The sequence below is a fragment of the Cajanus cajan genome, chromosome 2 (genome assembly GCF_000230855.2).
Source record: "Cajanus cajan strain Asha chromosome 2, NIPB_CcT2T_4, whole genome shotgun sequence".
Lineage (NCBI taxonomy): Eukaryota > Viridiplantae > Streptophyta > Magnoliopsida > Fabales > Fabaceae > Cajanus > Cajanus cajan.
In genome coordinates this window covers 73,788,704-73,802,446 of record NC_138518.1, presented here as the reverse complement: position 1 = coordinate 73,802,446, position 13,743 = coordinate 73,788,704, and the positions used below count along the sequence as shown (strand labels likewise).

General features: G+C 33.5%; 2 protein-coding genes across 9 annotated transcripts; both read right to left on the bottom strand.

Annotated features, from left to right (window-relative positions):
- Nucleotides 1-2,075: 2,075 nt before the first annotated feature.
- On the bottom strand, nucleotides 2,076-6,125 carry LOC109804413 (uncharacterized). 4 transcript variants are annotated; one of them, XM_020366233.3, is made up of 10 exons: nucleotides 5,917-6,125; nucleotides 5,678-5,851; nucleotides 5,430-5,596; nucleotides 5,191-5,330; nucleotides 4,807-5,087; nucleotides 4,643-4,711; nucleotides 4,005-4,061; nucleotides 3,611-3,663; nucleotides 3,453-3,528; nucleotides 2,076-3,346 (listed from the first exon to the last, which is right to left on the bottom strand). In XM_020366233.3, the coding sequence occupies exons 1-10, from the start codon at nucleotides 5,991-5,993 to the stop codon at nucleotides 2,416-2,418; spliced, it is 2,025 nt and encodes a 674-aa protein (XP_020221822.1). In that variant the 5' UTR covers nucleotides 5,994-6,125; the 3' UTR covers nucleotides 2,076-2,415. The 4 variants fall into 4 exon arrangements, with proteins under 4 accessions (XP_020221822.1, XP_020221823.1, XP_020221821.1 ...); XM_020366234.3 differs by having other exon boundaries at nucleotides 5,191-5,318; nucleotides 5,917-6,124; XM_020366232.3 differs by having other exon boundaries at nucleotides 5,191-5,596.
- Nucleotides 6,126-7,086: 961 nt separating this feature from the next.
- On the bottom strand, nucleotides 7,087-13,690 carry LOC109803198 (carbon catabolite repressor protein 4 homolog 3). Of its 5 annotated transcripts, none has more exons than XM_020364656.3 (13): nucleotides 11,891-13,690; nucleotides 11,653-11,816; nucleotides 11,152-11,217; nucleotides 10,847-10,899; nucleotides 10,675-10,756; nucleotides 9,987-10,073; nucleotides 9,385-9,477; nucleotides 9,257-9,289; nucleotides 8,983-9,095; nucleotides 8,049-8,157; nucleotides 7,858-7,970; nucleotides 7,592-7,744; nucleotides 7,087-7,509 (listed from the first exon to the last, which is right to left on the bottom strand). In XM_020364656.3, the coding sequence occupies exons 1-13, from the start codon at nucleotides 12,072-12,074 to the stop codon at nucleotides 7,407-7,409; spliced, it is 1,353 nt and encodes a 450-aa protein (XP_020220245.1). In that variant the 5' UTR covers nucleotides 12,075-13,690; the 3' UTR covers nucleotides 7,087-7,406. The 5 variants fall into 5 exon arrangements, 4 of the variants coding, with proteins under 4 accessions (XP_020220245.1, XP_020220246.1, XP_020220247.1 ...); XM_020364657.3 differs by having other exon boundaries at nucleotides 7,858-7,943; XM_020364658.3 differs by having other exon boundaries at nucleotides 7,660-7,744; nucleotides 11,891-12,988.
- Between the last annotated feature and the right edge of the window lie 53 nt (nucleotides 13,691-13,743).

Sequence of the window (13,743 nt, the reverse complement as noted above, 5' to 3'; positions counted from 1 at the left end):
ACCTCACTTACTTCTTTCTTGATGTGGTCATGAACAACTTCCTTTTACACTAAAGGTATTTTAATCAAGTCAATTCCGTTTGCAGTTTTGGTTGAACGCCTCAAGATTGTCGTGCTTTATACTTTCTATTGGAGTTTTGTTAAATCTTTGCTCAACAACGTAGGTATTGGAAGAGAATTATTATATTTAAAATAAAGTTTGATTAAATTTTATCCTCTAATCAATAGAGTTCTTAATATGCATCCTGCCATATAGAAAATGAAAAAACAATTTCTTACCTGTGATAAAAACTTGCTCCGCTGAATTCGGTAGGCAAGTTCTCCAAACTTCTTTGATATTTAAGAATTTTATTATATATTAGTTTTTGTTCCCTCCGTGCTATCTAATCACATTCTTTTTATATTCGAAGTCATGGATAAACAAACATGACAGGAGAAAACTTGTAGCCCAAGCCCGCTTAAAAAGAAAATGGATTCTGCACAAAAAACGCAATAACAGACTCGAGAGTTGCAATGAACATGAAAATGTGCCTAATCATGTCCATAAATAATTGAAAAGAATAGACATAAAACATATTTTAGCATGATAAATATTTTTTTTCCTAGTTTTTATATCCATTTGTATTAAAAAAAATATATCATTGTAAAGTTACGGCTTAATCTGAAAAAAAAAAAAAAAAATCTATTCATACATTAATTTATACACTTTGTTAGATTTCTTTTGAAAAAAAATGTACATTTCTTGATTAAAAGAGTGAACTCTAACACAAGTGATTGATGATAACAAATGTCCCACTTAAGCACAAAGATGTTTTGATTATTAATATGCATGCTTTGTGTGTCATTATGTGTTAGAGTCATGTTATGTTATTTGTTTTTAAGGGAATATATATTTATCAAGTGGAAGATTTTTATTAGAGGGATTTGCACACAACTTTACATTAGTAAAATATTATTCATTTTGAATTCATATCCTTATAATTTTGTTTTTTATCATCACCGAAAATTCTTTAACAAATGAAATATATGTATATTTTATAAATTTTTATTTTTCTTATTCTATTGATGGGAGACATGATACATATGAACAGATTTTCTTTAATTAATTTTAAATATTGATACTAAGAGTCTAAATCAGTTATAAATGGTTTACGTATAACTGATGTTTTAGAATGAAAAATAAATTCATAATCACTTTTAAAAATATTGAAAATATTTTTTTAATTAGTCTAATCCATTAAGTTAAGTGCTGTTCAAAAAAAAAAAATAACTAATTATCGATTGTTGGTATTTTTCTTCTTCTTTTTCTTTCTTTGACTTTATAATGTTTTGATATCCACTAATTCTTATTTTTAAATTATTAAAATTTGAAAAGGAGTTTGATAATTTTGAAATATAACATTAGCTTCATATCATCTAATACTGTTCTAATATAATTTTTAAATATTTTTTAATATTAGAACCCAAAAATATGAAAATACCCTTAATAATCACAATCCCATTTTCAATCAAACTATAGTTGCAAAAATTTTACATGCTTCATTTTATACTAGAATATTAAGTACAATATTAAAATAAATTTCCAGAGTTTCTTTACAGTTATCTAGATTTCAAATTAAATTACTAAAATACCCTTGACCTTCTAATAAATATGAGTTCAGTTTTCTCAAACTGTCAATAATTATTGAAAATATTACACGCATTATACTTTAAATTTGAAAAGAATTAAATAATTTAGTACACAAGTCCACAAAATACACAACAAAAACTAATTTTTTTTTCTCATATACAAAATAAAAACTCATTTTCATTATGTATGACACCCACGATATAACGAAAACTTAATTCTCGTTGTTTATTGTTTGTAAAAGAAAATAAACTTTCGTTATATATCCCTGGCATACACAACACAAGCAAATTTTCATTGTACATATTAAACACACGTAACATAAACTTGTGTCCATTATATACGTGCTCAAAATACACAACAAAAACTCATTTGTTCAAGGTATCAATGATTTTTTTTTTTTATCATGTTGTAATGAGTGTCAAACATGAGTTATTTTCATCAAATGCTTTAATTTTAAAAAGTGAATTGAAATAATAAAATGGTGGTGTAAGTGTATCTGAGACCCGGACGGTTTCGTGGGCGGGCCAGAGTTCACATCTTTAAACCCAAATACAGAGTTCACATCATAGGGTTGAGACTATTTTACAATGTATTCCTACATTTTTTTAAACCTTTTTAAAGTCCATTTCTTCTATATATATAAAAATAAAAAAAAAATAAAAATTAAAGGAAGGGATGACGCATGTCAGAGCAGCTCTGTTACCAGCCAGGTATATATACAGCTCCATCCAGCAGTACACACCAGTAGGAGATGATAATGTATAGATTCTCATCCTACCCAGTAACTCAAACCTGTCCTTTCTTCCTCCATCTTGCAGCCCTTTGATTAACTTGATTCTTTGAATTGGGTTCCACAAGTAGCAAACGTGACATAACATATGACAAAAGTTCTTCACGGTGAGAGAAGGTAAAGTCCAAATGAGCATATTCATACTCATTATATGACGCATGCACACCTGCATCCTTCATCAATTTATAGTGTCTCTTTACCATTGAAGGTCGTATCACTCTGTCTTTTTGACCAGCAACCAGATCAACAGGAATGTTGATGAGTCCATAGTGTTCACCCAAATCCAAAGGCTCAGGGGAACCATACTCTCTGACATTAGCATAAGCACTCCCATAATCAAACATTCTAAATCTTCTAGTACGCTTTATCTGTGCAAGATGGAGAGCAACACCAAAAGATACTCCTGGCATGTCATTCATGTTGTAATGTGGTAATCCTAAAACTCCAACCCAATTTGAGCTGTCCCCACCAACAACATAACCTACTAAAGTTTGAACCAATCCTCCAACTGCAGGCAGGTTCTGCAGGTCTCGAGCTAACTTGTTAACAAGCATACGGAAAAACCTGGTTGGTATATAGAAGGCTGGGAAAATACGAGACAAAATAGGGGCCAGCAAAAATAATACATGCTCCACCACAGAAAAGACTAGGTTAGAGTCGTGATGAAATCCAGCAGGTGATAACAAAACCAATCTTGAAAGTCTATGGGGCTTCGCTTCTATTCTACGTGTAACAACATACATTATCATAGAAGCTCCTCCCAAACTATGGCAAATTGCACAAAGCTTGTAAAGCTGATCACCATTACTTTCCTCCTCAACACCAGGCTTGCTTAGCTTCAATTCAGCAGTTTTTACTTGATGAATTTTCTCTATCAGAGCAGGAATATCCTCAGTCCCATGTTCGTTGATGGAGTACTGCCAGTATCTGCATTACATCAATCTCACAAGAATAAATAGTATGATAAATATGAACCACATCGTATCACACCACACAAGAAAGTCACTAGGATTTTGCTTTGAGAAGAACTTACGCACGAGACGAGATGTTCTTGTTGACATGTTCCCTAGAAACCAAACCACGAAAGTTTCCCAGAAATACATCATACCCTGTAAATAAACAAATATGTACTAATTCTTAAAACAGATGTGTTCTTAAAGCGCACATACTATCATTACAGATGTAACAAACCTTGATCATAGGCTGCAAAAGCGGGAGAGCCAACAATACCATTAGATACCCAACTGAACCAAAAAAGTATAACTTATTAGACTACCACTATTGTCCTAACATCATTCTGGCACCCAAGCAACTGAAACAATAGAAAAAATTCATGATTCAGAGGGGAAAAATCACAGGCAAAACACAGAAAGCAGGATAATTTCAAAACAGTAAAGCTTATCAGTCCGCATATGTCAATGTCATGACAAGTTCACAAATCAAAGGATTGGACTTCAAAAAAAACAAATGCTCATGATGCAATAATAAATTTACCCAGCCTACTAAAAAAGTATACAACACTCTACGTCACACATAACAAATTACAATATTAAATCCAAACTAATCAGGAGACAGCATTACTCACCCCATTGATGAATCAAAGACTCCATGCTGAAGAAAAACAGCTTTACTTGCATCTCGCCTGTGAAGTCAGATTACAGGCATTAAACTATTAAACTGTACACAAAGCAATAACAAAAATACAGTCTCCTTATTGTCTATTCTTCCTAAACTGTTATTCAATTACGATTATTAAATATAAACTGAATAATAAAATGTGTTATATGAAGTCAGATTACAGGCATCAGACTGTACAAAAGCAATAAAAAAAATACAGTCTCCTTATTGTCTATTCTTCCTATATTGTAATCTATTATGGTTAAATATATTCTGAATAATAAAATGTGTTATAGGCATCACAGCCGTCCACCTCTACACATGATAGAGTCCTGGTGCCATATTAGTGCTACATTTATGTCAGTAATAAGCCACAATATTGAAAATAAATATGATTACCAGAAAAAAGAGCCATATCAAACATAATAGTTTCATTGAAATAAGTTCAGAGATCGAAAGATGTCAAATAGCCAATTAGTAACATGCATGACGGGGTGCATTTAATTTTAACTTCGGAAAGATCACAGTAGGTTCAAAAATCAAAGAGGGTGGAATATTAAATTTATAGAGGTCCATATAATTTCCCTAATAAATGTCTAAGTTTACCTAGGAATTCTTTCTAAAAGAAGAACATATCCATCCTTAGTGATCACATGAATAGCTTCAAACGGATACCTGAGAGGTAGAAGAATAAATCATTAATTAGACAAGCAAGACTCGAATAAAAGAAAGATATTAAATGTAAAAGTAGCTACACAATAGCCTTTTACCCTAGCTCCGTTATGACATCTTGACATGTCCGGGCGTCCGTGTTCAGAGGTTGCCGAAAACTGGTATTCCTCTCTCTAGGTGTCGGATCATTCTCTCCAAGTGTAGATGAGGAAACAGTGGCATCCCCAACAACTTGATCACTTACAATGCCTCTTTCATGAGATGAAAACAACCTGAATAATTTTCCTAAAGCTTCTGATGGGGAAAGAAGAAGATGCACTGCATTGTGCACAACATCAAAAACAGCTTCTATAAATATCTCCATAGCCATATGAAGATCCTGATCGAAAACCAACAAAAAGAAAGTTACATATGAGATCAGTGTACTAAAATATACAAATAAACGGTGAATAGAACACAACAAAAATCAATTGTTGCACAACCTCTACGACCCCACGTCTCCTATCAGTAGCACGATGGATCATGTGGTCCTTGAGGCTTTGCATTCTATTATAATGTGAATGTGAATTTGAAGGGTGTTGATTGGCAGATATAGCTGGTGGCTTTGACACTGCAGAATAAGCTAAGTGGAAAAGGCGAAATGGAATCCGCAGCAAAAACTGTATCGGAAGCAAAATCCAAAGAAGGATATAGCGGAAGCAATTGATGTGACGATGCCTACCATAATCAGAAAAACTAGATGTGGAGGTTCTGGAGTTTTGAGAAGAGGGAGAATCAGCATATTCATCGTAGGCATCAGTGTCTTCATCTGCAGATGAATAATCGAGGCTGGAAACATCGGAATCGAGAGAAAGCTGGTGAACAAAGTGGTTGAAAGAGGAAACGCCACTGAAAAGGGGGAAAGAATGTTAGAGAAGGGAAAGAAAGAAGGAAGTGGGAAGTGGAAGATGAAAGAGAAAGAAGAGATACTTTTCCATCCAACGTGGAAGGCGTGGAGCACGAAAAGTTGGCCTGAGCTCCCAACCGTGAATACCTTCAAGGATAGTAGCATTTCCAGGCAGCAGTGTCAAGAGAAGAGCGGAGACGCCATTGATGAATCTGACGAAGTTGTTCAAGGACTCGTAAGTTAACGTCTTCACCGACCTGCAACAAAATGAAAATCTCAGGATGCGTATAGATTCGGAAATTGAAGAAGAAAGGGAGGTTACTCTTTGGTAACGGCGAGAACATGGTCGACAAAACGTTGCATGCTGCCAAATGCCAAATGAAGGAAGTTTGATTCCATTCTTCGGATAGGAAACGAGGGAAAGTTACTTAGGAGGGTTAAGTCGGTGGGAAATGGGAATGCAGTCTACACGTGTGCTTCGTGTCAACATCTTCTGCATCCATTATGCATAACTTACACTTGCCTATACCCACGCCTTCTTTCTTTCCTTTGCTGTTAAAACTTATAACTCCGGATTAATAAAAATGCTACCCATACCTTACACTCTTTCTAACTTCGCTGAATTTTTTCGATAAATTACAAAAGATTCATTAAACAAAATATAAGTTTCGTGATTTTTAATAAATCACAATCAATATTAAAAAATTATTAAAAAGAAAATGTTAGAGACAGATCATTAATATTTCTCTACGGAATAAATATAACAATATATAAAAACAATATTTTTCTACTTTACCAAAAAAAAAACAATATTTTTCTATATACACACTTTTAAGAATTGTATATCCTTTTACCATAATTCAATTTTATTTTATTTTTTTAGAACAAAACAGGAATTAAAAACATATACACAATAAATGTACTATTCACTTCATGAAAATTAACTGTCAATTATTTTTTTAATAGAGATACAAGAATCTTTTTCTTTACTAATAAATATGATTAATTTTATTTATAATTGTTAAAATAAATGAAAAATATTATATAAAAGTGTTGATGCATATTAATAATGTCACAAGCTTATTAAAATGTCAAAAGATGATTAACTTTAAATTTTAATTTTCGTAATTTTAATCTTTTAATTTTATAATTTGTAATTTTATCTTTATCTGTTAATTGTTAAAATTGCTTTACAAAAGAAAAATAAAACCAGTTAAAATTTAAGCTGTAGTTCCAAACATACAGCTTATTTTATAAATAGTATTTCTCTCAAAATAAACAGTTAAAATGTGGGATTTAAGTTTTCACAAACGAGCACTTAGTTTTCCAAACAACCAATTTTTTTAGAAACAACTTTTTTTTTTCTCCTATAAAAAACAGCTGAAATGTGAGAAAATGATTTTTTCCTAACATCCACTGGGAGAGTTGTTTTATAAGTTGAGTTATGGTTATTTTCTCATGGGATGTTGATAACTATAAATCAGAAAAAATATAGAGAATTAAGATGAATTTTATTACTAAAACACAGGCCGAAGGAACACGCAGTGACCAATAATGCAATAATTCAATTTTTGTACTTCTTATGGTACATTACATTGAGAAATACTAACAGCAACTGGACCTCTCAAAAAAAAAAACAGCAACTGGAACTTCAACCTTAATCTAAATTACAACCTATTTCAACAAATTTGAGCTACGCTAAGTAAATCATTCAAACTAGTATAAGTAAACGAGGAAAACAAAAATCTGTTTCCAAACACAAACGCTGAGATGTTTTCTATGACTGTTGATTGTTAGGCTCTTCGATATCTACTATAGGAGATGCTGCTGCTGCTGCCACTGTGTCTGTAGGTTCATTGTTGCTAATTGAGAAAGAAAATTCAGAAACCAAGGCCAAATGGTCGCTCCCCACTTTCTATTGATCAAGGAAAAGACTGGTTAGATTGGGAAAATTTATGTTTAGACATTCGAATTCAAAGAAGAAGAAAAAATTGCACCGTAGACATCTAGTTGGACTAAATGATCCCAGAGAAGTGATAAGATCTATCACACAAAGCAGGAATACCTTGCATGGGAGGCCACCTGCCCTTACGAGATCACTTATTGGAACGGTATCAAGAACTCTTGTAGGTACAATACCGTCCGAGTACCTGCATCAAGTGCAGTCAATCTTATAGTTAGGTAATTGCAATCAGTAAGGCCACAACCATCATATTATTAACAACCAAAATATTTGGCAAAGCTTAGGAAAGGCATTGATTACCATAAGTAATCTACAGTGCCAAGAAACTTTGAGTGATAGGAAGTTGCCAAGGGTTCACCATTGAATCCCCGTGTACTAGTTGAACCCTGAAAAGCTTTTGTAATTTTACTGTTCTGTTGGCATGAGCCAGGTGGATTAAATAAGGAAAATCATTTATAGTAATAATACGTTGCAAAAGAATGATTATGTACATTAATTGTGGCATACGAACTATTCAGCTTCAATGGATGCACAGCCAAATAACGCTCAGAATCTCCGGTTGCTATTTTTACCTCTTCATCTGTCCAGCACTTAAACAATCTGGGAATAGTAGGTTGAGAGCATCATACATAAAACTGAATACACAAGCAATTTCAAGAAACATGCATTCTTTAATTAATAATCATAAGTAGCAATCAGCGGAATGTCATAAAACTGAATACACAAGCAATTGAATGTCATAAAATATCAAAATCTCCCAAGAGAAAAAGGTCTAGACTGTTATATTTTATAGCACACTAAATTTGCCATGAAAATGCATTTCTCATAAGCAACGGTGTTAAATCCATACTTATGAAAGGGCATTCACATATAAATAGTAGTAAATTAATCAAGTGTGGAAGAAAGAGCACGACAAGGTATTAGAACACTTCAGTAGAAATAATATATTCTCAAGGAAATAATAGAAATGATCAAAAATGGAAAAGAACGAAAACAGTCTTCTTCTAAACACGAATGTACAACCCAAAAAAAACGCAAGTACGGTGAAAGTGGTGAAAATGCAAAACTATCTCATCTCAAAATTGTAATCAAAAGTCAGGTCCTTACACTCATGTACCCTGTCAGCTTAAGTTTGTGATGGCTGATATCAAACAATAATTCTCTACTGTATAATCTACACATGCACACCTGCATCGTAGATTAGCTTATAGCATATATAATTATGCCTAGTTTAGATTAGCTTATAGCATATGGGAGCTTTTCGATTATAAAACACTAATATTAAGACTTATGGAGAAGTTAGGTGCGCAACTTCTGAAAAAGTTGAGGTGCTTGAGCAAGAAGTTTGATTCATTTTTCCTCCTTAATCCATTCTGTTTTCTTCCAAATTGGCTCCTAATCACTGAAAAAGGAATGGAGAAGTACCCATCTAGTGTGACGATTGGACCAACTGTTTCTTTATTCTCGCCTAAAACTTGGGCAGGACGACAGCGTTTCTGTCCAGATAATTCCTTTCTGTCATACAGCATGATATTAAGCTGCAATTGCAAACCACACCCAGTTTCAGTTGACCATCTTCAACATAAACTATTCGCTTTATATTCATAGCATGAACAATCATATTATCATGTCTAGTATAGAATGAAATTGCAAAACCAAGACAATGTGAATGATATATACTGATTTCAAAGTAATTCACCTTAGACGATGACAAGAACTTGTATATTCCACTCTGTTGATGAATGATAATAGGAATAAATCAATATGTCAAAAATGAAGAACACAGACTAAATGACAAACTTCAATCTGTTTTTTGGAATATGGCACCTGAGGAGTACTATTAAAATCACCAGCTAGCACAACAGGGGTATTACCCCATTTCTCTGAGAGGTACTGTGCTCTTGACGAGAGAAAACGAATCTGAAATATTAAATATTTTAATTTCAATGGATAGTACAGAAAATTCAAGGAAAGCACATCTGACTTGACTGTGAAAAAATAAGGTAAAAGGCTACTCAACTGTATTTCCTAGATAATAACATAAGCTCTTCATAGATTAGGGTTTAGTACTGATCTGCTAGTAGTTTACTACTAGATGAAAAATTGGTCAACTAAGACGAGAATTGACCATAACTCAAATGAAAAAAGGAAGGAATTATAGAAATATGACAAAATGCACTACCATGCAAACAGTATGTGAGCCATTAATGCTTGATAACAAATTTAATTATATCAAGAAACATCTCTCTTATTAAATATCGTTTCTTGAATATGTAATAGAATTTAACAAAGAAAACCAGCATAAATGTTAATTACTGAAGTTCTAGTGCATAAGGTCAAAAGCCCTTTCGATGAGCTAGTTATAATAGAGAAATAACAGTTAACGACAACGTAACTTTGACAGGCAGAGGGGGGAATAAAACACTTACTTGACCTATTTTAACTTCTCCCCTGCTTGGGTTGTAAAGTACGTGGATGTTACCAACTAACAATCTTCTTGAGTCAGATTCACACATCTGCCTGTACAGGATGAAGTTAAAAATGCAAAGGATAACTAATTGGATATACAATAGGACAATACTTGCAATAATGACACTAAGGCAATAAAGCATAGCTACTGCTCTTGTTCAAACTAATGTAAGATATCACATTGTAAATGCAAGGCATGGCGAAAGAGGCAGGAATTCAGTCAGCATCCCTGTACCACAGCACTCCATTTTGTAAAGACTAGTACGGATTGTTACTAATATTCCTCTTAATAAAATGTTATTGCAAAACGCAATAATTGTGCATCACAGTCATAAATGAACAATAGTCCAGACTCCAGACCCTAGACTCATACCCATCCCAGGTAATCATCTATTTGGATGTAAACCTAGTAACTAATGCCCTAATGGAACAAACAAGCTCCATTTGCATCTAATTGTTTGGTGAAAGTGAAGAATTTTCAATGTTGATTATGTTCCTTTGTATCTGATACGAGAAGCCCAAGAAATTCATTTAATTGAAAATAATAGAAAACAAGAACATAAGCTTATTTTCAAAATCAAAACACTAAAAAGGACCAACCATTGTCATATCATTAGACGAAGTGAGCCGACACAAAAGAACTGATACCTCAAAAACTGAAAGTTGAGCAACATTATCACGAAGGCCAATGTCCTTAAATTGAATGCTCTCTCCTTCTAGTAACCGGAACCTGACAAGCAGACAGAAAGAGTGAAAAGAGTGAATAGATTAGATCCATCAAATTTTATCTAACAAGCAAATTGGGCAATCAATAGATTACTTATCAGTTTTCCAAAACATTGCACAACCGTCAACTGTATCTCCAGTGCGTCTCTGCAGCTCCATTTACACAATTCATTAGGTTCTCAATAATCACACATCTATACGTGGTAGTGTAGTACTACTATGCACAGGATAATGAGAAATTTCACGGTAGTAAAGAGATATCAGCATGTTTAATGATTAATGGTGCAGATCAAATCAACTAATCTCTATTTTATTTTATTTTGAATGAACCAAAAGTTGATGTCAAAACTAAAGTATAAATCAGAAATCCAGAAAGGAAATGAAAGTACAGTAATATACCTTATAAGATCCTGCATATCCTGCTTTAACCATAATGTTTGAGAGTTCAAAATACTTGTCTACCTCCTGAGAATACCATTTCGAATATTTGTAGTTATTATTTGAGCTCAAATCTAACAAACATAATTAAAAAAAAAAAAAAAAAAAAGAGAGGCTAAAATACACTTTTCATCTCTCTCATCTTCTATTTTTTGGTTTCAACATAATTTCCCGAGTTTAAAAAGTTTTATTTTTTATCTCTTAAAATGTTTTTGTTAAACTAAATAGGCCCTTTTGCCAATTTTGGGGGCCAAAAGTGTTAATTTTGGTTAACATCACAAACCCATATGATGTGGAATTTTTCATGTTCCATCCCATGTCACCAAATTGACCAAGTGTAGAACAAGAACAGAACCGATTTAAAATAAAACTTTTTAAAAAGAAGGGCAAATTGAAACCAAAAGATAATTCGAGAGACCAACAGCGTATTTTAATGTGTGTAAAAGAAAGGTGAAACGTTACTTGTAAGCAGATAATATCAGGGTCCCATCCAAAGAGTTCATCGCAAATAACCCTCTTGCGACGGTCCCAGTTGATGTAACGAGAAGGAACGTTCACATACAAATCAGAGTGTTGAGAAGCATTTCTATCCCCCAGTATGTTGTATGACGCCACGCTGAATCTTTCTGGAACATGATAAAGCATTTGATTCCAGCCCCAAATGAGAAGAAAGAGAGAGGGAGAGAAGAAAATTACAAACCTGGAGACGCGAGCGTTTGATCAGAAGCTTGAACCCAATGGCGATTGATTTGGGGAGGGTGGTGGAGGTTTTTGCGGGTATAGGAATCTGAATGCCATTGAATTTGCGAAGCAATGGGAAGGCGTTTGGCGTGGGTGGATGAGAGTATGAGCCAGGACGAAGAAGAGCAACTGTTGCAGGCCATTACTCTCCCCTTTCTGTTGCTTCCTAACCGTTACTTTTAATCAACAGCCAAACGCCAAGTTTAGCGCCACAATTCGTTATCTCATCCCTTATGTCTTTGTCCTTTTTTCCCTCTACTCCTAACCGTCTCTTCATCCACAATGTGTTTGGTATCTATAATTACACGTTTTGTTTTTTTGTGACTGCAATTTTTTTAAATAAAATCTTTTTGAATTTTTTTTTATGTCGTTGTAGTTTTTCCATATATTCATTTTTTACATAGATCATTTAAAGGAACTACAAGGACAATGATAAGAAAAAAGTGTCCCAATTCCAAAAAAAAAAAAAAAAAGTGCCATATTTCTTGCAATTCTGCTCTCTCTTTTTGTCTTCTTTCACAACAAAGCATCTCCATTTCTTCAGCTCCATATCAACACCATCCGCGACGTGTCAATGAGAAGATATGTTGTGTTGCTCTTTTTGGTAGTGCAACAATACAAACCCATCTCTTCCTGTAATTCCTCTCTTACAAGTACCAGGAGCGTTTTCTGACTTTCCTTCCTCTGATTAGTAGGATAGTTTCACCTTTAGCTGCATTTGGTTTCACGACTTCAAGTTCCAAATCAAAATTTATTGCCCTCTCTTCTCATCCCTCATGGTCCAACTTTTTGAGAGACTCACTCTTAATTTCTTTTTTTATTTTTATTTTTATTCACACTCCTTGTTTTTTTCACTTTCTCACCGTTTTCTTCTTTCTTGTCAAACAAAAGACACACTCCATTGAAACAACTATATTATTTTATATTAAACTTTAGGATTTATCAAGAAGAAACTCAAAAATCACCATACGTAATTAAAATATCACAAGTTGAAAAAAAAAGAGTTCACTTTCGGAAATCGATTAATTTAGCACAACCACGAATCCAATCATTAATCAAGCATAACCGACTAAAATAAAAGTAAATTTGGATGAACACCTGTATACTAGTAAAACATACCTAGCTAGTATATGATTACTAATTGGTCGCAATGAAAAAGGCATGCTTGACACCAATGCCAATTCGCAATCATTCTTGATTTTAATGTTATTGTTCATTTGTTTCGGTTTTTGCTAGCATGCCATTATTTATTATGTATCAACCATTATTTATTGGAATTTGTGACTTAAAATTTAGTTGAAATTTTAGTTGAACTTCAATGCCTGACGAAAGAAGCCCACCAGATTGGTTGCCTGATATCAGAACGATTAATGCTTTAGATCTTGCATTGAATTTAGATGACACGTCAATGCTCAAACAGAATTCATGGTCACAATTTTCAAGTACCCATGGATTCTCTAGCAGACAGATCCCATGTCAAAAATCCTCGATATCAAGCCCCTAATGGATTAATCTCTGCAGGAAAATGTCGTAAACTCCCATGTGCACCACTTATTTGGAAGACTAAAGTTTTAGTTTCAGCATTAGGCTCCCATTTTCATTTCTCAATTCTATTTAATGCAGACATAAATCTACGCTTTTCCACGTTGTAACTTGTAACATCTACATTTTGCCTCAACCAAACTAAGATACAACGCTATTTATCTTTGTTGAAGTGCAAACCAACTAATGACTCGAACATTAACTGTATTGGCATATATTATAAGCATTCTAGGTTCAGTAGGTTGAACGCCAATAACTAGCTATCCAAAC